The 24,228-nt window shown below is 45.9% G+C and overlaps 1 protein-coding gene across 2 annotated transcripts in view; it reads right to left on the bottom strand.

The window, feature by feature from the left end:
• Positions 1–24,228, bottom strand: part of LOC144093725 (cell adhesion molecule Dscam1-like) — a 266,531-nt gene that overhangs the window by 93,077 nt on the left and 149,226 nt on the right. For both annotated transcript variants that reach the window (XR_013306314.1, XM_077627387.1), the window contains exons 4-9: positions 20,759–20,905; positions 19,870–19,987; positions 16,095–16,285; positions 10,095–10,370; positions 6,620–6,786; positions 4,348–4,597 (exon numbers count right to left, since the gene is read on the bottom strand). Coding sequence is in view for 1 of the 2 variants with exons in the window: in XM_077627387.1 (XP_077483513.1) it covers positions 4,348–4,597; positions 6,620–6,786; positions 10,095–10,370; positions 16,095–16,285; positions 19,870–19,987; positions 20,759–20,905 (1,149 nt within the window). In the remaining variant the exon portion in view is untranslated. The remainder of the gene's footprint in view (positions 1–4,347; positions 4,598–6,619; positions 6,787–10,094; positions 10,371–16,094; positions 16,286–19,869; positions 19,988–20,758; positions 20,906–24,228) is intronic.

Here is a 24,228-nt window from a genome sequence, read left to right on the forward strand (position 1 = left end):
GGAAAGCTACCCTCGTATTTGAACTGTTTCTTCTGTTTTTTTTTGTTTCTTTTAAGAGCGCAGTTTCCGAGAGTGGTTTAACTTTCCAGCAATCACCGGCTTTAAGTAAGTTGCGCGCCCACGCCTCGTTACGCCTTGTTGGTGCCATATGGCCGCCGTAAATTTAATTAGTTCCCGAGTAATAGGACTCTGATACGCGCCGTGTGCCTAAACGGAAAAGAGCTCGTTTGAGAGCTAAGTTTCTGTTTTCCTTCTTCTGTTGTTTGTTTTAAAATGTTGAAACAAAAAAAGATGGATTGTACAATTTGTACAATAACGGTCAAAAAGTGAAAGTTCCCGAGTACGATTGAATGCACGCTTACTTTTGATGCATGCAAGTTGAGTTCAATAATCTGACCCGAATTTGGAGTGTGTTTTCTTTTTTTTTGTGGTTGCTGTTTCTGACGTGCAAAAATGTTGCTCTGGACAGTGGCCACTGCACAGCATTGCGTCTCACCTTCTTGGAAAGTATGCTTATAGAACGAACGTTGCTTTAAAAGCAAAGACAGTTCTCTCGATTGTGTTTCTCTCACTTCCTTAAATACTTTTGTTGTCATTTCTAACCAGATCTCGATATAGCAGCAGTGGTAAAACTACTGTTTCTTTACGAAATACACAGGTTAATAATTAATAATTGGTTTTTGGGGAAAGGAAATGGCGCAGTATCTGTATCTTATATCGTTGGGCACCTGAACCACGCCGTAAGGAAAGGAATAAAGGAGAGAGTGAAAGAAGAAAGGAAGAAAGAGGTGCCGTTGTGAACGGCTCCGGAATAATTTCGAGCACCTGGGGATCTTTAACGTGCACCGACATCGCACAGCACACGGGCGCCTTAGCGTTTTTCCTCCACAAAAACGCAGCCGCCGCGGTCGGGTTCGAGCCCGGGAACTCCGGATCAGTAGCCGAGCACCCTAATCACTGAGCCACCGCGGCGGGTGAAATACACAGGTTACGAACAGAGATGAGTAGCAATGGAGGACGAACAGAGATGTGTAGCAATGCAGTACTTTTCCTATATTTGGAAAAGAACAAAAATGACTTCTGAGTACTAGCTGAATTCAGTTCTAACCTGTGTACCAATTCATTGCGATATGAAGAACAGAACACATAAATTAAATCAAAGAAAGAATAGTTCTGTTACTAAGTTACATGAATCAGATATAACTTGAAACGCAAAATAAAAGCACGAAGTTACGTAAACTAGTGTCAAGGGGTGTACGCTTGTTTGAAGCATGTATTGAATCATAATGAGACATTCAGCGCACTCTATTTGCTAGGTGCTCTTCATTTGCGCTCTGATTTTTTTTTGTGACACATCTGCAGATGACAATGCATTACCAAGTAACTCAAGGGAAGACTTTGAGCGCATGGCTCAGGCTGTTAACATTCAAAGCAGAATGGCGAAATCAAAATAATACTAGTATTTCGCCAGTATAATAACCATAGAGGCAATAAATTCGAGGCTAAGGAAAAGGTTTTAAATTAAATTGAGGGTCACGCAGCGATCTATACAAAGAAAAATGATTGGGGATTTATGTTAAAGAACCGGACAGAGAGCAGAATGGGTCAGGTAGCAAAGGCGAGTTAATATCCCGGGTGAATTCAAGCAAAAGAAATAGACTTGGAGCTGAGCATGTACTGCAAAGAAAAAAGAAATTAGCAGTGGCTTAACTTGGCGAAGCCTGGAATTCAGCGAAAAGCAAACACGCTTGCTAAGCGTCTGAGGTTCGTCCATAACAGCTCCGCTACACGCTCACGACAGTCGTTTCATATATGTATACTCACACGTGCACTTTGCTATGACGTCGTATCACATGGTCTTACGGCACCCCCATCGGATGTCATCACGTGAATTCACATCACACCATCGGATGTTCTTAAGGTCAAAGGTCAACCCAAGGTCAGGCAATGTCAAAGGTCAACTAAAGGTGATGGGTCATTGTCAGTTGTCAAGGGTTCGACGCCATAACTGTACGACATATGGTCATATACGGCTAACGTGGTTGGGCTGAAGGTTGTTCAAGGTCATTCTCCGGCCTATGCGACGACTGATTTACCTAGCGTAGTGAAGCTTTCCGCTTCAAAAATAACCAATGTTTTCTTTAAGATAACGAAGTGGATTCCAAGAGAAGGTGAAAGTAGCAGCGAGCGGCAGAGTCAGGTATGTAGATTGGATTGGAAAACCTATGGAGTGGCTGTAACTGGTGCAGGGCGGCACGAATTGGAAGACAACGCAAAAATACTCACTTCCTCTCTTTGTCTTGCTTCCAATCATTTCATTCCGTTGTTGCATTTCCCCCTTGTCGTGTACACTCTATGTGCCCATCTTTCTTTTTATTCTACTACCTTCCCCGGTTCGCTTCACCAGCGTGATTTTAATAAAAATCATGGTGAAAAGAACTAACGTATCGCCCCCAGGATAGATATGCAATCCAGTGATGTGAGGCTATACCAAATATTAACGCTAAGTGCGTTAATATATTAGTCTCCCCTTTGCCTGTGGCATAAAATTTTCTAAGTATTCTTTATTGCCCAAGAAGTGTTATCTCTCCTTCAAGTCGGTCCACCCTGCTGCTAGAGAAAAGTACAACTGATTAAATCAAGATAAGAACAGAATGATCACAAGGAATGCTGGGATCTGTATGCATACGTTCTGTGTTGTTGATCTGCTACAATCCGCTTAACCCGGATTGCAAGGGATGATATTGGTTTATAGTTCTTTGGGAGAGGAAATGACAAAAATGACTAGCGAGGATGGAAACGAGTCAATACCTGGCCTCTCAACAACACAGGCCAGACGAGCTTAAAACGTTTGACCACCAAAACGCTTATTGCGACAGCTTAAAAACTACACATTTTTGTTGGAGGCATCTAAAGCGGTCTGCTAGACCAAGCTCTTCAACCAAATGGGGCCAACACAGGTGCTTCGAATTGTCGATGTGCTGGAAGATCAAGAAAATGCTGGCGGGCTTCTGCGTTCTAAAGTGTTGCAAAAAAAAAGTGCATGTTTCTATCCTTTTTCTTTATTCTTAGAGACCGTTGAAAACCTCTTATTTGTGCCAGAAAGGCCTGCCGCACAGTGCGAAGGAGTCTGTGCGAAGGCTGAAAAGAGCAAAGTCTGAGCCTTTCGGTCTACGGCGCCCACTTGCCGAATTTGCGCAGGCTCGCACAGCTCATTGTGACCATATAACGCCCGTATATTTATTCACGCGTGCTGATTTCGGTCGCACCGTTATAAACGATAGAGGGAGCTCAAGGACAGCGCTACTTCTTTGCTTTTTGATATGAGCCGTAGCGCTTTGACCACAGTGGCTTGAAATAAAAGTCACGCAGAAAAATTCCGCTGTTCGTTAAAAGGCTTTTCGAGATCGGAAATAAGAAATGGAAACGACCAACCTCAGCATTATCTGCGCCTTTGCAGTATGACGTGAAACGCCGTCAGAATTACGTCAACCTCGCAGAAGGCATTTGCTATGTAGGTTATACCGTGTTTTGGGTTCTAGAAAAGTTGTTCAGTGGCACTTCCAAGTAAGTGACCTCGCACACCAGTGTCCTGCAAAGCTCTCATTGGTAGCACTCTCAGAACTGCTTTCAGCATCATCACACTGTTCCCAACAAAACCGTTCTGCTCTTTCATCATGGGCACAGTTGACAATGAGCTGTCAAATAAATTCCGCACCCTCTGACTACATCTCGGCTTTAGAACGCTCCCCCGTAAGGCTTGTAGAAAGTCCAGACAAGCGCCAGACACATAACGAGTGTCCTATGCACAGGTATTCCACAGCATTATGCTATACGGAGAAATTGCAGGATTGCACTTGTCTGCTTAAAAGCGAGAATGCGCAAAACCCTTCCCAGTGCCTTTTATCCTTCCATTTTTAATATATTTTATTGGCTATAATTGTTTTATTATTTTTATTTACTTTGTACTATTTTTATTTTTAATTTTGTTTTTAATTTTTTTTTCTTTATTTCATTACATATATCTTGCTTATGAACTGTTGCTGGAGCAACTTTTACATTTTTGTTTTATTTACCATAAACTTATCATTGACAGCTCGTGCGGACAACTTCCGTCCGCGCCACTCATGAGCCAAGAAAGGCTTACACCTTAACAAATGGAACCATTTTGGCTGGCTGTAGTTCGTGCATGCAGTAGTAACAGCGCAGCTATACACAGCCAAAAGAGAACAGAAGTGGATAGGGCACAGAAGCGAAGCACTTCAACTTGTTCCGCCTCTTTTTCCTGTTTTGTCCGCAAGTGCCAATTTGCGCTGTAAGGGGGCGCTCTGCGACGCCGTGACTCGCCTTTCTCCCAGTGGACCGAGTGGAGCGGGTAGCTGAGCAGGCCGCAGTGGAGCTCCAGCGTCTCGGTGGCCACCGCGGTGCGGTTGCTGGAGAAAGGTCGCACCGCGGGCGGACCGCGCACGGCCACGCGCGCGCTGGCTTCTGCCGCGCCCGCCGTGTTCACCGCCACGCACTGCCACAGGCCGGCCTCGTCGCTCCGGACGCGAGAGATGTTCACGTAGCTCGCCAGGTGGTTCTCGCCGCGGGAGGCCTGCGTCGATTCGAAACACGTGGAACATGACGCCGAATCACCGCACACTGTTCAGAACGTATTGATTGTGGTCCCATGCACCTTGAACACTCTTTTGATGTGGCCCTGTTCTGATAGTTAACTGTTTACTACGCCTAACTGGGGCATTCTAACAGATCAAGGAATCGATAGGGCACTGTTGATCCTTGCTAACAGGCTGCAGCGTAGCGCATAGAAAAGCAGAGCGGCAAAAATTTCACATAAACGCCTGCAATCGGTACACGTGTCGACGGGAACTGAAATTGTCGGAAGGTGGATAGTCTATGCTTTCTTTATGCAGACGTGCAATGAATGTGCTGCCTAAATGTAGCGCTGACGGTCACTACCGCAAAAAAAAATGCTCAAAACAAAGATGCTCTTTGTATAGGCTCAAGCGTGCGAAGGTGAAAAGAATGGACTCATGGAGCTGAAATGCAGCAACCCATTTAGCGCAGAAGGTGTACTTGCTGACTTCAGCCACATCCTCGAACTTGCTGCTGTCGAGAGCTGCTTATGGAAACAAAGTTTTACGACCCATTACTACAAAGGGCATGATTTACTACCTATATGCTTCTAAAGAATACAATTTATAAAGCTATTACAATAATCGCTAGTCAGTTCCGTTCACTGCAGACAAGAGGGCTGTCTCTATGTCATCTTATTGCCCTCTCCTGCGCCAGCATAAGCACCAACCTTAGAAATCTACTACTTTGGAAAGCTTCACGAAAAAAAAAAACGAGTTTGTTCGGCTCTTTCTCGCGCTCTTAGAACTCATATTTGCTGCAAGACCCAACGAACCTCTTTTTTTATTATAGAAACATATATGCAAACAGTTTACACGTCGGGACTGACACAAGAAAATGAACACAATATATTTTATGCACCAGTGCAGAGCTATGACAGGATGAGCATAATGAGCTCAAATATTTAGTAGGCATTGAAAAAAATTCTCGTGAGAATCGTGCACTGAATCCCACTCAACACGAACTTTTGGGCCAGCTGGCCTGACAAGATCGCAAAAGAGTGCAACGGCGTATGGACAAAGTGCGAAGCGGGAAAAATTAATTCTGGGGTTCTGTCTTTCCTTCTGCCTCCATCGTTCACCCGTTGCGCTGCTTCACCACCGTACACATCATTGATCAATTTCTTTGTCCCACAATGATGGAGTGTCAAACAGACTTCATTCTAGGACTGATACTCTTAGTGCGCGGCAAAATTGAAAAAATAAAAGGTTTACATATTTCAACCTAATCAGAGTAAAAGGTAGCTTTCTTAGCAGCTTTCTATTTTTTATTTATAGCTAATAGTCGCATATTAATTGCTGCACATTATTAGGAAAATAAGCCTTTGGATGCGGTAATATATTTAAAATGTACCGTAACAACGTGCAGTTTGGCTAGTTGATGCAAAGTCATTTCAGCGGCAACAGTAAAGCACAGGTACGGAGAAAAAAAAAGAAGGAAATTTTTCGTGCATTAAATAATTTCATTTTTTTTAAATATTATCTATTTCAGGGGCCGGTCTTTATCACCAACAAACAGTAGGAGAAGATGGTCGAGAATGTTATTTGCCTGCTAAGATTTAAAAGTGACATCGAGAGTTTGATGAAGACAGCGTCTCAATTTGATAGTTCGTTATTTTGCGTAACTATCAAGTGAAAAATCATTCGAAAAAAAATTGAGCAAGTCGAAGCATCTGCTTCGAGAGCGCGGACCTCGCCTAGCTTTTGAGTGTTGTAGATGGCCTTTGCCTCAACTCAACGAAATCTAACCCATATAAATTTTATTACTCATATAGGATACGTAGAAATAAAGTACGTGAGTTACATTTCGTTGCTTGACGTCTCGAGCATGTAACTGGATTTTTTTTTCTTTTCTTTACCGGCAAGTACACGACTGCAAACAGACGAAAGAACGATAAAGAGGACAGTTTTGGGAGTGCATCCCGAACCGCCAATATAAACTGCTTCTACAGGCGCTGTAGTACAAAGAAAGAAGTTAATACCTCACTGATGTTGACTCTGCTGGATTTCATGTGGCGAGCAGGGATGCCGTCGACACTCCACGTGATCTTGGGAGCGGGGGATCCCGTAGCTTCACATTTAAGGTGCAGAGATTCACCAGGCTTCACCTTTGAGTCCCTGGGTGACTCTAGCAGCACGGGAGCGGTGTCTGCAAAGGAGAAAAAAATCCAAGACAAGCATTACAGTCTCTAAACACAACGTATACCAGAGCGCATGATTATATATTAAGAAAGAACGCTTTACTCGAGCACACCTGCGCATTGTAGTGCAGGCTTATGGCATCAGATGAAAGGAGAATGCACCGAAGCCACAGCCACAGGGGCGCTCACATTAGCGGGAAAACGCGCAACGCCGGGCGTTTCCCGCGTGCCGCTTCCCGCCCAAGCCGGTTTTTCTCCCGCGGACAGCCTGCTCTCCCGTCCCGCGGAGCGATGGGTTCGGTACCTATTTTTCCCGTGCCGGTGATTAAGGACAGCCAATGGGCGCCGACCGTGAACTGTGACGTCGGTCCCAGCTCAGTGACCCCTTCGGCGGCGGCGGAGGCTGCGCGCGTCCGGCCGGCCGGCCCCGGCCGGCCGGGGCACTCGGCGGCTGCTTTGCCAGGGCGACGGGAGGGGAGCTAGCAGGGTGCGCTTTCCAGTCTTCTCTAGTGTCACGTGACTATCCCCTTCTCTTTCTGCTTGTTCGGGTCCTCCCTCAGCGCCTCCTCTCTCCACATTCCAAGACAACCGCAGCGAGAAAACGCGCGTAGTGTGAGCGTCATTCCGAGGAGCTGCGAGGCAGCGTCGACGTTGACGCTGTGCCGGCGCGGGAAGCTTCCCGCCAGTGTGAGCGCGCCTTTCGGTACCTATTTTTCCCGTGCCGCTGACGAGAACAGCCAATGGGCGCCGACCGTGAACCGTGACGTCGGTCCCAGTTCAGTGACCCCGTCGGCGGAGGCTGCGCGCGTCCGGCCGGCCGGCCGTGCACTCGGCGGCTGCTTTGCCAGGGCGACGGGAGGGGAGCTAGCAGACGATCAAGACGACGACGCGAGAAAAGGGTGCGCTTTCCAGTCTTCTCTAGTGTCACGTGACTATCCCCTTCTCTTTCTGCTCGTTCGGGTCCTCCCTCAGCGCCTCCTCTCTCCACATTCCAAGACAACCGCAGCGAGAAAACGCGCGCAGTGTGAGCGTCATTCTGAGGAGCTGCGAGGCAGCGTCGACGTTGACGCTGTGCCGGTGCGGGAAGCTTCCCGCTAGTGTGAGCGCGCCTTTACACTATCTCTGCTCAAGTGTAGACACGTCGTTGCAGAAGTACAAGTAGCTGACTGGGACCACTTCCCTTTCCGGTTTCTGAGCGACTTGGCCGGAATTGTCGAAATTGTTCACCGAGACAGTTGACATCACGAAAAGCGCCGCACGCAGCTGTTCGCTGCGAAACAGCTCACTAGAGTAATTCGATGTGGCTCCAGGGCTACTTCATTCACACGGAGAGCTCCGGGGCACACGAAATCGCTCCACTTTCCAATAGGCGGCGGAGCTACTGGGTGCTCAGCTCGTTCTCGCCTTGCTGCTCACAACTGCGCCGCCCACGTGTATCGTGACGTGACGCGCCCATGCTTCACTGAGGCACGTGTGCACCAGCATCCGGACTTCCCGTCCTTATATGCGTGATCCACGAGCGCCTGGATCTGCTTGCCTACTACGGCTTCATCTATTGCGCACGACGAGTTCCGGGCCACTCCGGAGTCGCGGTTAACGAGTGTGACCACGAAGTAGCCACCGCCTCACGGCAGCAACCACACAGCGTGCTTCCACTCACTCTGAAGGGCGTGCGTGCGGTGATCGAACACCGCCCCCTGCAGCCGCGCCCGGCCCCACACATCTTGTGTGGCGAGTGACGCAATCAGTGCGGGATCGCTCTCTCGTTCTCAACGTGCGCTGTGACTGGTCATCGGCTGCGTGCGGACAGCGGACCGGCGGATGCGCCATGTCCCAGATACGCGAGCCGCGATGACGACGTGGAAAAAACCCAGGTTTATCTGCCGCACCTCTTTCTCCCTGCCGCGAAATGATTGCGGCTGTCACCGCGCTGGGTAGCTCCCTAACAATTACGTGGCGTTCCTGCGGCCTCGAGTCAGTGCACGCATCCGCATCAGGGTTCTGACGACCTCGCGTGCCTTCATCGAGCGCCGAGCTCAATAGCCCGAGTTCCGACTGCTGCTCGGTAGTGGGAGTATAGGCCAGTGATTGCACAATGACCTGAGGGCACTTACACGGGTTTACTCCTTTTACCCAGTATCGCCCACTTTTAGGGTGGCCACACTGTTTGTTGGATACTTGTGTGCTAACGAGTTGGAGCAAGCGGCACGAGGAGCTGCCATGGTTCCCGCACTTCTTGCACGTGCACAACAACGCGGACAGAATTCTGGTGTGACGCTCTGCTGAACTGCATCACGCACCACTTCGACCTCTTTCTTCAACTGCGTCGCTGTGTGTGGGTGTGGCATTAACAAAGGCATATTCCCACCTAATGGCAATGGCAGAGACTCTGCAGCGTGTGAGAGCTGCGGGTGTGATGAGACGATTGGGCGCCTACTTTGTGACCGCCCTCGGTTTGAGAGTGAGCGTGTGCTTCTGGCTGAAATTATCCACGGCGCTCGTCCTCTTGGAGAAGTTAAGGTTCTTGGGCCTTGGGCTAAACCTTCACCATAGAGGAAAGACGGAAAGGCGCTTTTATAATTATCAAAGAACTCAGGGTGGGGTTCATGGCTATAAAATTCCAGGGTGTGCTCTGTGTACCTTTATAGCAGTGGCCTACAGACACGTGCAAAACTGATCTCCCATTCCTTTCTTCCCTTTTATTTCTATCCCTTTGTTCCCCTTACCACGTGTGAGGTAACATACTGGGCGTCCCATAGTTGGCCTCTCTGCCTTTCCGTTCTTCCCTTCTCTCTTTGTCTTGTTTGCGCATGACTGGCGTACTAGCACACCCTACAAGCATGCACACACCATAGCTCTCAATTTCGATTAGATAACGAGTGAAAAATGTTGCAAGGCAGTAGCAAGCTCCGTTCACTTTTGTCTGCACCTGTACGCGCTAGAAGATTTTGAACCGTTATTATGCTTTTATGATACTTTAGGTATGGACGGTATTTTTCTGACCTGACGCAACGTAAACATGTGCTGTGGATAAACAATCCTCATCTAACGCAGCGTAGCATTCGTGATCATGATCACGCCAACATAAGGAATTTGCGCACGAGACGTGGCAGGACAGAAATTAGGGGGAGCTTCACTTGCGCTGTACTTCCATAAAGTACTGCGAATTGAGTTGAAGGCACGTTTCGCACGCCATGGGTTGTAAATAATAAGTAGTAATTAATTAGTAATTGATTAGAAAATAATTAGAATTCATCGATCGAGTGATTTATTTATTTATTTATTTATTTATTTATTTATTTATTGATTGACGCACCTCCGAGAATGAGCTGCGCCGAGGCCTGCGCCTGCGCCAGTGAGTTGGACGCCAGGCACTGGTACATGCCGCCATCCTGGGCGCCCACGGTGGCCAGCTGCAGCAGCCGCCGGTCGTCGAGCAGGCGCACGCTCACCCCGTCGGCCTGGATCTCTTGGCCGTCCTTGTACCAGCGCACGTGCGGCACGGGACGGCCCGCCGCCACGCACTGCAGCGACGCCGGCTGGCCCACGTGCGCCGTCAGCACCTCGGGCGCCAGACGAGCTTCGACGGGGGCTTGATTCGCGTCCGAAAAAGAAGAGGCACATGGAAAGCTTTCTGAGGCCCCCCTTAAACCAAGCCCGCCAGAATGCTTTGATTTGACAACACCGGCCCTGGCTCTTCTTTGTCGTATTGCGGATATTTGAAGAAACAAAAAGCTACGCTTACACGAAGCCACAGTACTCGCTGAATCCATGAATGCAGAGCCTTTGTCAAAAGTAAGTAACCCAAACAGCGCGCTCTTGTATGATAGAAGAAGGTCCTAAGTTTTGGAACGTTGAGTACTAGAGCTCCTCTCACCTTCAAGAGATTTGGTAAGCTGGCAATGCGTAACGAGCCACACAGCGAGGCCAACAGAAGGACCCCTTGGCTCTATACTTTTCACAAAGCCCATATGCGGCGCCAGCGCGGGACAAAAGGTAGTGTGAGAGAGCGAGGTGCACTTGCTCAGAACAACGAAAGAAAGAAGGAAAGAAGGAAGGAAAGAGAAAGAGAAGGAAACAAAGAGAGAAAGAGATAAAGAAAAAAGGAACGATTGGAAAAAGATAAATTTTTTATTTGGTTTAACGCCCCAAAGCGACTCAGGCTATGAGGCACGCCGTAGTGAAAGGCTCCGCAAATTTCGATCACATGGGGTTCTTGAATGTGCACTGACATCGCACAGTACATGGGCCTCTAGAATTTCGCCTCCATCGAAATTCGACCGCCGTGGCCGGGATCGAACCCGCGTTTTTCGGTCATAACCGCTGAGCCACAGTGGCGGGCTGAAAGAAAGAAGGAAAGGAAGAAAGAAGGAAAGAAAAAAGAAAGGAAAAGAAAGAGAAAAGAAAGGAAGAGAGAGAGAAAGAAACGAAAGAAAGAGAAAGAAGAAAGACAGAAGGAAAGACCGAAGGAAAGAAGGAACGACAGAAGTAAAGAAGGAAGAAAAGAAAGAGGGAAAGAAACAAAGAAGGAAAGAAAGAAACTAAAACGAAAACATCACTGTGTCGCAACAAGCGTATCATGGTAGTCATCTAGCGCCCTACTTCTAGGCTAGGAAAAGCAGAATATCAGCGGAGCAGAAACAAAACGTTTGACGAGATGTGGTTCAGGAAACTATTAAAAGCTGTAGTGGCTTTCTTCGTTCTGACAAAGATTGGTTGCCGTGTCCAGTGACTGCGCTCAGCAGTGGACCATGAATCATCGTTATGTTGCCCTCAGTTTACATTATTTGCTTTGTTGTTGGTGAAATCAACTTTGACGACGTGTTTGGAAACCTCTGTTGAAATCTGTGAGCGCGTAATGTGACGTCGGCGCACCATTTCAGGGTGGCATTGTGGAATGTTGTAAATGTGCTGTGTATGCAGGGAAGGGAAAGAAAAGCGCAAACAGTGCAGCCGGCAAGACGAAGTATTTTAGTACTTCAGGTTTTTTTTCATTGTTTTTTTATTCGCTCTAACTCATTGCGTTATCGAAGAGCGAAAGGATGGATGCAGAAAACGAGTGGTCAATGGCTAACCTGCTTAAGCTCAGTTAGTTTCATGAGATGCAAGAACCAGAAAAATATCGTTGTATCTTCGCGTCAAGATACGTGTTAAAACAGGAGGACTCAATACTAAAGAACAGTGATGTGGGTAATAGAACTGGCGAAAACAGAAAAAAGAATGTTCGCTACCTCAGGACTACTACGCACTCCTGCGCATTAAACGACCAGGTTTCGCTCTTGCTTGCAGCGTCTCGGAGCGACGAATGAGTTAATAATATGCCAGCTTGACTATAATACTGCATACATTTTGCTAGAAAAAAGAAGAAAACGAGGCTTCCCAAACTATTTTTCTTCCCAAATTCAATGTTGGGGTGTCCTGCAGTGGAGCGAGCCTGATATGCCATGTGCACTTTCACTTTCCGCGATGCTGATCGAGAGAAAACCGCGCTGCAGTGCCATGCGGGAACCGAGAACACCGGAGTGTATGCTGTCGCAGCACGCGCCAGTTGAGTTTAATAAAAGATACGAGCAACGCTCGCTTTCGAAACACAGAATCGGCCACAATCTACATATATATTGAATTTAGAAGCGAGGAGCCCTATTTCGTTGCGTCGGCTGCGGCGTAGATATTTAGTGTCGGTTTCCCGCAGAGTAATTCTCACAAAAGCTATATCTATTTATTTTTCAGTTTTCCGTTTGTGCTAACTAAAAAGCTGTTTCGCTTCGAGTTACATGCCAAAATTCACAAACAAAAGTGGTGCACTGTGACTTTTCTTTGCTCGGACGCTTTGCCGTTCTTCTAACAGTTTTAACGTCTTATGTTTTGGGAGAATTAAATTAAAATGTCCTGATACTAAAGTGGACCAACGCACTCTTAGCGGTAATGAAATAATAAGAGTTATGAATTCGAGGAGTTCGTTTAAAACGCAAATTACCTCTGTCTCCTGTAAAGCGTGTTTTGTCGGCACTGCAAGACTGTTACGCAACGAAGCAAACATTAAGAAAGTGGCGTTTAGGCATTGCGGTGAAACGTTCTGTTTGTGGCTTGCCGGTGCCGGCGTTTCATTTCTATGGTAATAATCACATGAACTTGTAACTCCTCTTGGTAACGTTTTTGATATTATTTAATTCTTTTCATTCCTTTGCCACGCTGAAGAAATAAACCTCCCAAGTTTTCAGCTATATTCTAGTCGTCGCTGCTACGTGTTTTTCTGTCAGCGTTGTTTTCTCTTTTCTTTTACAAGGTCCACACTATGAGGTTATTTAGCTCTCTGCTTTTGATGACCACGGAGTAACAAAGACAGTCACATGACGTCACCTCCAGCCAGAAAACGGTTATTTAATCATTGCGGTTAGTGAACTCTCAATCGGAACACGGACACGTTATAACGTCAACTGCTGGGACATAGTAGGCGATGGAGCTTCTAATTATCCAATTAGCTGCGCGGTTAGCTTTCTATAGTCCTATGACTGAGCAGTTCATCAGACTGCCAAGGATGGGACGGCCGCCAAGCTAGCGTGAGAAATTGCATTATTGACCCTATGCCGGTTTTCACAAGTGGTAGACTCGGAGTGCTGTTGCCAATGTATGTGATGAATACAAGCAATTGTCAGACAAAATGCACACCATTAAGAATGTGTCATCTGTGGTAGTGTATTCCATTTGGGGGGTAGTACTTTTAAAATTATTTAGTTCTGTACAGAATTCCCGGTAGTGACAGCACTGTTGACGAAGCGCTGAAATGCAGGTGACAGTGCTAGCACAAACGCCCAAATTCTGTTGGACACTTAATAAGAGGCAGCAAAACTTCGTTTTTGGCGGAGAGGATGTAAGAGCGCCTAAGACGTGACAAAGGAAGCGAGAAATACACTTGTGCTGATTACCAACAAACTTATTTATTGCAACTTGTGAGGCAGCGTATGAAGGAAACATGGCGAGAAAAAGTAACAAGAAAAACCACACAGCCACACAACCGGAAGGAATTATTGAGTGTCACTAATTAAGAAGTGCAAAATATTATGGGAAAAGAGTTATCGATGGTCTGCTGCCTGCGTCATTAGTTTTGTGCATATTGTAGGCCTAGGAATCGAGCCTCGAGGTCTCATCTTTATACCTGATGATGAGAGCGGTTCGATACAAAACTGATTCGTAATTTTCGCTCTCAGCCCTCTGTAGGGCGAGATGGTTTCTGCGTGACTTGTTCTCTATATCTTTTATGTGCTCACGTAGTCTGTCTTAATCAGTGACGCTTAATCACTGACGCTTAATCCATCTTAATCAGTGACGCTGAATTATTCCTCCCGGTTGTGTGGTTGGGCAGTTTTTCTTGTTATTTTTGCTCGCCATGTTTCCTTACATGTTGCAATAAATAATTTTATTGCTATTCAGCGTAAGTGTGTGTCTCGTTTCTTTTGTCGAGTCTTAAGCATTGTTACATCCTCTCCGTGGAAATGTACCAACCAGCCTGCATCAGCCCTCTTTTGAAATCCATTCCCTCTTTGGCAAAGAGGGAACGTTCAATTTACACATTTCGCTTCGCGCTTTGCGGTAACATTGCGCCTAAATTTTATATTGAACAATTCTGTCGTAGCATTCGTTTCCACAGTTTGCAGCTACAGTGCGCAACATTGCGCGAAGTTAATACGCAGCTAAGTTCTTTGTTCGCAAACTGAAAATGAAATGCTTCAGTTTTCTTATTACTCACCGCGTTCTTATTAAACATTCTCCGAAGCGCCTTCACTTGGCAGCTTACCTGCCTCAACTTCTCGTGACCTTACATTTTAGGCTCGAAGCACCGGTGTGATGCGTCAAAAATACGAATAGCCACTCGTTTGCTGGTATTAGGAATTGGTGGCATTCGCGAATTTTCCTTGATTGTCGACACAACGATCAAGTCAATCAGCAACAGCGCCAACATATATCGAGTTCAATTTCCCGCTTCTCAACCCAAGCCTGTGCTTATGATGACGATATTGATACAGCTGCCGGGCCGACAGCTCGTTCAAGTGCGAGGGTAGTAAAGATGAACGCGCCTCTTTCTTTGTACTAACATACACTGAAGATATTCGGCGTGACGTTGTTTCCTTGCTTCTTTATAGATTTTGCTTTCTAAAATATAATAGGCAAGAAAGTAAAAGAAAATTATATATTCCAAACCACAGTGCCAATTCCGACATATTAAAAACTGCGCTCGCTTCTTCTCGCTTCACATGTGTCGTTATTATAGCTAGAACCCTCTAATTAGTGCAAGTAAAAAATAACCGTACTTTTTCCTTGTGCATTCACACCCTACATTACAGCCGTTCGGTTTGGGGGTCTGCCATAGTCATAGACAAAAATAATCTGACCACGTTACAAGAAAAGAGCCATTCGATCTTTTGGCACTAAGAGTGAGCGCCATTTTTTTGTGACCCAGAATATATTACAAGCGTACAAACATAAAAAAACGTAGCAGCGTGTGTACATATAATACTTCATTGAAAAAAATCGTTAACTAATGATGTCTACAGCCTACGACATTTGTACTAAGAAGTATGCAAACTTCGTATCAACTGTGGTCTATAAAAATTGGCTTACCAAATATCAAAAACATTAAATATTTATCCGGACATATTTATTCCAATACAGTCATTATAGTAGAAAAGTAATTTAAGAACATTACTCGTGATTCATTGGTCGGGTAGTTCTCTACTGTTCTTGGTCGGTTGTGTGATATTCAATCTTGTCATTTTTTCTGTAATCGCATGTCTGTTTTCCCAAACCTTAATAACTTCATGCCACTTCCCAAAAACTCCGACCAGTCTCTTTTCAACCTCTTATCGGCCCTTGCGTCGTGTGATATATTTTGCGGCTTTTTTTTCACGCATATAGCTTTCTTTTTCTTTGTATCCTGTATGGGTTAGTGTATACCTTGAAGTTTCCTTATTGAATAAGGTAGTGGTTTCTCTTGTGGTTATGCCTTTGCGGTTAAGCCTTGGTCAGATGTTGATAACATCTCTTATCTTTTTTTTTACCCTGGTTCGTACAATTTTCTGCAAAAAAAAAACTGATATAACGTTCACTTCGTATGCTAGCTAATGCATTGTTTTTCACTGGTTCTATGCGTATGCTTTTTTTTCCCTACAAATTGCACTTTTTTCAGAGTCCTGCTCAGATCCTTGGGAGCTGTTGCCCCTAATATTTTAGCTTTCTGTAGGACAAGTGAGAATGAATAAAATGGAAGCAAAAAATATCGCGTTCTTAAACAGATCAGAATCTTGAGGAGCCCGCTCACATCGCACGTCGAGCGTGATGGTGGCGCGCTCTTCGCCGACGGCGTTGCTGACTAGGCACAGATATTTTCCGGCGTCCTGCGCCTCCACTTTGCGTATCAGCAGCGAGCCCTCCGACGGCTCGTGTCTCGAGCTCCCCACGAGCACAGGGTGATGAGGGCTGGCGTTGTCCGCCGACGTCAGTCTTTCCCACCTGAAGTCAGGAAGCGAAGAAAGCGAAAGCCAAAAAGATAGTTAAACACGTTACAAAAAGTATTGCTTTATCGCTATCACGCCAGGTAAATAGTTAAAACGTAAACAGACTAATTAACCTGAGCATGAAGCCCTGTAAACACGTAAAAAATAACAATAAAAAGAGAAAAAATCAGCTCGTGCAACACTAAACATCAAGTTGCTATACTGATACGGCGTTGACCATTCCCGCTTTTCTCCTCAGCACCTGCATAAAAAAGTGGTATGGTATTCACGTAGTTAAACCGAGTAGTCGTGCGGAAGCATGTGTTTACCGTGATTGTCTCATGGTTTCGCTTTGTTGGTTCGTCGGCACGTCTGGCGACGATATTAGACTAAGGTTAAGCTCTGATCGAGGTAAAGCTGATCTGATCTGTTCCCGCCCCAGGCGGAAGTTGGTGATAACGACCATGTGCACTGCACAGAGCGATAGTGTTGCAGTTTAGCACGAAGCGTGATAGACTGCGGTGATAGCATAGTGCTCTCATGCGTCGCTCTCGTGCTCTCTCGCATGTGCTCTCGCGCACAAGACAAGTCAAGATTCTTTCTGTTGGCTTGTGCGTATGCAGTAGTGCTTTCGCAACAATATGTAATCAACGCCACCTCTAAGCTATAGCTGATGTCGCTGCTCTTGGTCTGCCGTAAGCAGGACACGTTCTGCGAGAAGTTGAAACTCATGACAAGGAACGCTTAGCTTGGCCGAAGTAAATCATGTTTAATGAAATAAAACTGCGCAAATGGGGAGTGCAGGAGAAGAGAAAGCCCACAAGACAGATAGGTAGTCTGTGATCTTAATTGCTAACCATACAAAATCTAATATATTAGATTGATATTAGAATGTTGGGACACAAGGGGCAAACAGTCCGATGTCAGCAGCTCTCTCCCGTAGCAGACGACACCAGACCGGCGTTTCCAGACAGGTCTGCGTCTGCTTGGCCCCAGCACACGGCTACCTAGGCGAGAAAAAAATCTCGAAAATTTTGAGGCGGCCCGATAGATGTCTCTTCAACGTATTGTTTTCAAAAAAAAAGAGAAAGACAAATAATGACTGCCCGGTTTTAAACAAATAATTAATAACAAAGCATTAATTTAGAGAACATCGGCTGATTTTAGGGCCGCAGTCGGATTGAACTTGCATTCTACCCAAGTCTCCGGATTGTACCTTCAGTGCGTACAGCCAAGAGAGAATTCGGACATCGCTTGATTTATTCTCCAAGCAGACTGGTTCTTCACACCAAGCTTACGGCACATCCACTGAGCCGATTTACTTCACGGCGTCAAGACACATAGTGAGAAATTTAGTTTCTCTTTCTTTACCGGTACCTCCTTTTCTCTTTTTTAAACCCTCTTTACGTTTTGTTTTCAGTACGCCTTATTTCGGAAGACCAGGATAATCTATCCCGCGGTGGGCTGTCACTCTTCCGGGCGATTCACATTGCAAATTCGATAGTGTGTGTCGATATACGCGCGCTGTCTTCTTCCTTCCTTTTTTCGGCGCCTAACCACCACCTTGCTTGTGCATTTCATTTTTGTTTCCTTCTTCGCGCCCTGCTGGGAGGATTGCGAGCGCGATCTCCAAGCCTATTTCAAATTCAATCGATCCGAACCGCAGGCAGGCCCCGGACGACAACGGCAGCTCCTCGGCCGACGCGCCGGGGCTATTTTGTTCGCGGCGTGAAAGTCGAGACCCCTCCCGCGAAGATAGGGACGCGCCGGGGCGTCCAACGCACGTATTGTGGGTCCGCGCCGGAGCGTGTGCGGTGGACCAGCCGGGCAGGAAGGCAGCGAGACGAAGAGAAAAGAAAGAGAGAGAGGAGCGTAAGGAGAAAGGATGAAGGCGAGGAGAGTGAAAGAAAGAAAATGAAGGACGAGGGAGGAGGAAAAGGGCGAAGAGTTGCGCGAACGACGCTGGGAGGAGGAGGGACGATAAGAAGCGAGTGCTTCGTCGCTCGTCTGCGGCGCTTCGGAGAGAAACGTGAGAGCGCTGAAGGGTATGGATATTGACAGCAGCGCGACATGTTATGCACGTGGCCCCCGAAAGGGCAGCGCGAGGTCCTGCGCGCGAAGAAGACGCTGCAGCGCTCGCTTCTCGGACGACGGTTGCGGCAGAAGGGGGAGCGCACGCGAGGAAGTGAAGAGGCTCTCTGTCTCCATCCATCAAGAGACTGCGGCGTCGGACGGCGCGGGAGACTGGGAAAATACGCGGGACGCCATCGGGTTCCCCTTTTCACCCACTTCTTTCCTTCTCTCTCTCCCAATCCTTACTTCTCGACCCAATTCGCCTTGCTTCTTTCTTTCTGCAACGCCGCCGCCAACGCATTGGTGGGGGACCCCTTCTTCTGACCAACGCTCTTTCTCTCCTCGAGTCCAGCCGCACCTCGCCAGAGACCGGCGATCTCTTCCTTTTTTTTTCTCTTCTTTCTATCTTTCCCCGGCATTGCGTAGCCGTCTCAGTTTCCCGCGGTGCTTCCGACTTCTCCGTCTTTTATTTGTTTGCCTCCTCCTGGTATCCTTCTTCTGGCAATTGACAGCGCTTCCTTTCTTCTTTGAAACTTTCTCCAGAAGGGACGAGGATTTTGAACCGATATTCCTTATTTATTTTTTACAGCACTCTCAAGTGTGGAGGACGTATCGAAACCAACCCGCTCTCCGCTTTTTCTCTCGCATCCCGTCGGAACTGTGCTTCATAACGCTGTGCGGAAGACGCGGCTCGTGGATGTCCGGCTTTTGGCGTGATGCATTCTGTGCTGGTAAAATTGCACGAGTAAATCTTCCGTCCGCTTACCTGATCCTTATATATATATATATATATATATATATATATATATATATATATATATATATATATATATATATATATATATATATATATATATATATATATATATATATCACAGAGCCACGATGCTCTGACAGCCACGGCGAAAGTATAAGAATTAGAAGAAGGACCAAATTAAAAAGAATGAGCAAAAGTTAAAGTTTGTTGTTGGTGTACAAAGATTTACTTCGGCTGATACATTATGAGACCCTATTTCCAGTGTTGCTGAAGTATATATGCGCGAAGGACTATACTTACACGCCAGCATGTTTCCATGCTTTTTCTTAATCCTACAAACGCACACTTGCTTCACTATGTGCTGCGTTGCACTAAAGTATAGACGATAAAGGACGTTCAGAATTTCATACAATTCAACACAAAAAGAGAAAACATATATTTGAAGTTTCTATATCTTGTGCATATACAGTGTCTATCATACTTAGTGGGAACACGAAAAATGGAGCGAAAAAAAAAGAAGGTGGAGATGGCTTGAGAGGAGGAGTCTGACACTACTCTCCTGTTACGCGGTCAAACCTACTTTTTCGAATTAAGCGCCAGTTTCACCATTTCTCGTGCTCTCATTAAGTATGACACATACTCTACATGAACCTTTGCTTCTTTTTTATTTCTGTCACCAAATGCGATTTCTTTTCAGCGTGCGATAAATCAGTAGAACAAATGTAATTATGAAGAGAGAGAGAGTGAGAGTAAGCAAAAAAAAAACTCACAAGTACTTGGGGGGAGGGTAGCCTTGAGCGGCACAAGGTAGTTCCACGGAGTCTCCTTCGTTTGCCACCACGGACGAGCGAACGTTTGTGATCCGCGGAGGCACATTCACCTTTAGATCTGCAAAAAATTGTCGAGAAAGGACCGAGAAAAAAAAAAAGGTTTTGTCTCGTTGTGTTACGAATATCAGGAGCAATGCCACACGCGTTAGTCACGAGCAGTACTCCGTCTCATTTGATGACCGTCAGAATATCCTATCTGCTCACTCCTATTAGCTAGTAGAAAAGCGCTGTCACAAAACAAAAATATGCTGTGCGTGCTAATTTTGACAGCCGGAAGGTAGTCTCTGAAAGCTCTTGCGATGGGAGCTCACGAGAAGTTTATCATTCTTGAAACTCGAAAGTTCGCCAGTCGAAGACAATTGCAAGTACGGTGACGTAGATTTGCAGAGAAAAATGCGGTACGTACGTAAATACCTTTTCTAATATTTCGTTCCTTTGCTGCTCTTCCTAGCCACGTTTTTTTTTTCTTAAGGGGGGGGGGGGGGGTAATGGGGGAGCTGGACAGGGGAGAGGGTGGAAATCGGCGACGACCACTTTTAGGTTGCTGCTAATGTTGTGAAAACATTAATACCGCTATGAAAAGCTGTATATTGCAATAACCTCATTCAGTTTTGTCATACATGTAGTGCTGTACACTTATCATACAAGTGTCATACACATTTTATAGATTTTTACACAAACGTATATTAGGCATTCAAATGTCTATAATATTATGCAAATTGGATGACATTTGTATGACAAAGCCCGAATGAGGTCATTATACCATACAGATTTTTTTCACTGGGGCAGGATGGGGCAGAAGAATTAAATCAGAGGCAGCAATCTTCACCTGTGACGACGAGTCTGCCGTAAGAGCTGAGTTTCGTTTCCCCGGTGAGCCGGTGCCACGTCCGACAGCGAAAGTCTGCGGCCGCGTCCGACTGCTGAACGCGCCGCACCTGCAGCTCTCCGCTGGGAAACACGCTCATGCGGCCACCTGGAAAGAGAGGGGACTCTCGTTCACCCTTCACAGCCGTCGCAGGTCCGTCACCCTCCTGGTTGCCAGCACTACAAGAAGGGTGTTAGAACCTCTAGCGGTGAATATTGCTAGCGCCGCCAGTCGGCAGCGTTTCCGCTCCGGCCAATGTGGCAGTGGGCTAGAAACTTTTGACAGACGCTTTGACGCTTGCTCGCATTCACTGAGCCGCTGCATCACATATACATGCCATACTCGCACTTAGAGCAGGAAATTAGTGAGGTGCGATTTTTTTTCTTGTTTCTTTTTTTGTCATTTATTGAAGCGTTTATCGGAATTTTCTTCACTTACCAAAACTTGAACAGAGCGCCAAGAGAACAAGAACAACTACAACAACTAAAAAACTTCGATAGGTACAACAAGATTATTTCTTGGGGTAGCTGATGGCTCATAATATTGGACGGGTATGCGCCGGACAGACTGGAAGATGCCTAAATGAAAGACCAGCAGAACACAAGCGTAATGTTAAGCCACCGCGTTGGCTGTGTGGTTATGGCGCTCGGCTGCTGGCCCGAAAGACGCTGGTTCGATCTCGGCCGCGACGGTCGAATTGCGATGGAGGTGAAATTCTAGAGGCCCGTGTGCTGTGTCATGTCAGTGCACGTTAAAGAACCCCAGGTGGTCGAAATTTCCGGAGCCCTCCACTACGGCGTCTCTCATAGCCTGAGTCGCTTCGGGACGTTAAACCCCCATAAACCATAAACCAAACAAGCGTAACGTTGCACAACCAAGCAGCGGTCATCTGTCAAGAGCACTGCCATGATTGTCTCTTCAAAACTTGCTAGCCTTCGTTCAGTAATTGCATGGTTGAAGCGAGGAACATAGACCGACACATGCGTGGGATTATAAAAGTATGAACGATTCGCAAGAAGGCAACCGAGTGCTTCAGTATACCGTCAATTAATCTCTCGGATAAGGAAATGGCATTCCTGGATGGCATTGGCTCACGCATGCGTTTAGCTCTCTTTGTTTTGTTCTACTCGGTTCAGTATTTATATGTTTTCACGGGTTCAATAAAGTCCACTTGCAAGTTAGCCCTTCGTTCTGTGTCTATCACATGTCCACGTCTTCTTGTGCGCTTACGTTTTGGTCAAAATCCAATGGGTAGTTCTGTTATATACCTAGAAGTGTCATCCGTTACGCAGCTTTGTTCAGCCATAATAGCTTGCTTTGCTTCACATTTTAAATGGCTAGATAAAAACTACTCGTAAAACCGATGTAACCAATTAAACACGCTCGTTGACCCTACGTTGGACAGATGAGCATGGCTTGATTAATTACAAGCCAGATTCCCTCTCCTTTAACTCACCCCTTTGGTTGATACTGTTGAAACCTGCGATGTAGAAGCGAAAAAAAAAATCTCCAAGAATCGCACTTTTTAATATTTTCCTTAAACGAGCGATAGTGGAAGCATGTAGAAGAAAGCTCTTTAAATAACCGCGACCTATTCAAATCGAACCAAAAAGATCTAGGACTGTCACAAACTTCATGGCCGGTAGAGAACAAGATCTTTTCCGCTGGATGGCGTACTGTTCACATGACTCTCCGCGTCTACTCACTGGTCGGGGCCGATAGCAAGAGTGTGGCGGCTCTTTAGCCGATGACGAACCAGGGAACTCAATATCATTGGAATAAAATTGATCTTTAAAGGTGATCAAGATTTCATTTTTTTTTGTTTTTCACGTTTCATAATTACCAACGGTGTGAAGTTTAGTCATTGCCTGCGTCACCACGAAGGTCGAGTTATTTAGTGCATAATAACGAAGGACCATGATGATGCATGTGGGTTGCCTAAGTTCTGTGTCGTCGTCTAAAGCAGCAAGCGGCTGAGAGTTGCAGCATTGTGCATCGACAACACCCGCCTCTTTGTATTCCTGTAGGATACACTGAGTTTTTTTTTTATTTTATAAGAGGATGGCCTAATACACAGCTCGCTTTTGAAGTAAATATCTGCTTGCGTGCCTGTCTTCACCGCCATGCGACCTTATTTGCTTTCTCTTGAAATGGTAGTTCATTCATGAGAGGATGCCTTTCCCTGAAGGGGTGGTCCATATCTTTTTTTTTATTTTAGAGAGAGGGAGGAAGGCGGTGTTCAGCAAAAGTGGCCGTAACATTGTGGGACCCTCTTACGCAAGCGATGAGATGAGAAGCAGAGGGAAATCACAGCGTTTAAGTCTTTTTTACCAAGTCGAGATTCCGCTTCGCCGCTTCTTTAAATATATAAAAAATAACAAAAGACCAAATGAGAATGAAAAAGCTCTTTATTCGTTTGCAGAATACCGTCGATGCGCCAGAGAGGAACTTTTTTTTGTGCTCGGTAAATAGGCCGTGATTTAAACGACCACAGACCCCCTTTTTTTCTTGTCTTTTCAATTGGCAAAGAACGTAGCAGCTGGCAGTCAAGCGAGCACTCGTTATGGAAACGTACTTTCCTTCGCTGCTGTTTTAATTTCTCTGGGCCGCATAAAAGCGCCTCTGTTGGGGTCGGTGTCGCATGTTTGACACACTGAAAGTGTATTTTTTTCTTTTAATGAAGCTTATTGTTCCTCTGAAAAGTTTTTATTGTCATTTGTTTCCCCGTGGTTTCCCCTTACTTTGATGCTAAGGTTAATCAATAAAATTTGTTGGTCCACCACCGTAACTGCTTTAGTGTTTTGCCATTCTTGGTTGGTTTGAAAGCATGAAAGTATCACAACGCCAATTGCATGCTCTGGTTATCTTAAAAAAAAAACATACTTTAGAAGCTCATTTTGCTTTATACCAAGCTTTCTTCGGCGTGATTTTGTAATAGATTTGTGAACATTTCCTTACAGAAGCAGTGTTTTTTTTTCCTTTTCCTTGAAAGATTATTATTTCGTGGCCACTAGAAAGAAACTCTCACATTTCAATTTCAAGGGAGATATCATAGAAAGGTGGTAAATTGGGCCCATTAGCATTCATTCACACTGCACTGCGCTGTGATAACGAAGACATTAGATAGAAGCTTGCGTAATCTCTTAATTTTCTCCTTGTACATTGTCGAGGTTCAGGGCTACCAGAAGTCTGGTTGTTTTTATAACTTGCTTGCTATAACTCTTTCCTCAAGGATCCCTGGGCGGGACATTGCATGTTGGATGGGTATATCAATAGGAAAACGTCGTGTATTATTTACAGTTATAGGCTGTGGTTTGCAATAATAGACGTGCTACTTCAGTGGAGCATTTATAGAAACGAGAGTTGAAAATTCTCGCCACTTCTGTCCGAAGGTCACTCCAGTCGCGGGCAGTCTTCAGGAAGAACGATTC

The sequence above is a fragment of the Amblyomma americanum genome, chromosome 6, assembly GCF_052857255.1.
Source record: "Amblyomma americanum isolate KBUSLIRL-KWMA chromosome 6, ASM5285725v1, whole genome shotgun sequence".
In the NCBI taxonomy this organism is placed as follows: Eukaryota; Metazoa; Arthropoda; class Arachnida; order Ixodida; family Ixodidae; genus Amblyomma; species Amblyomma americanum.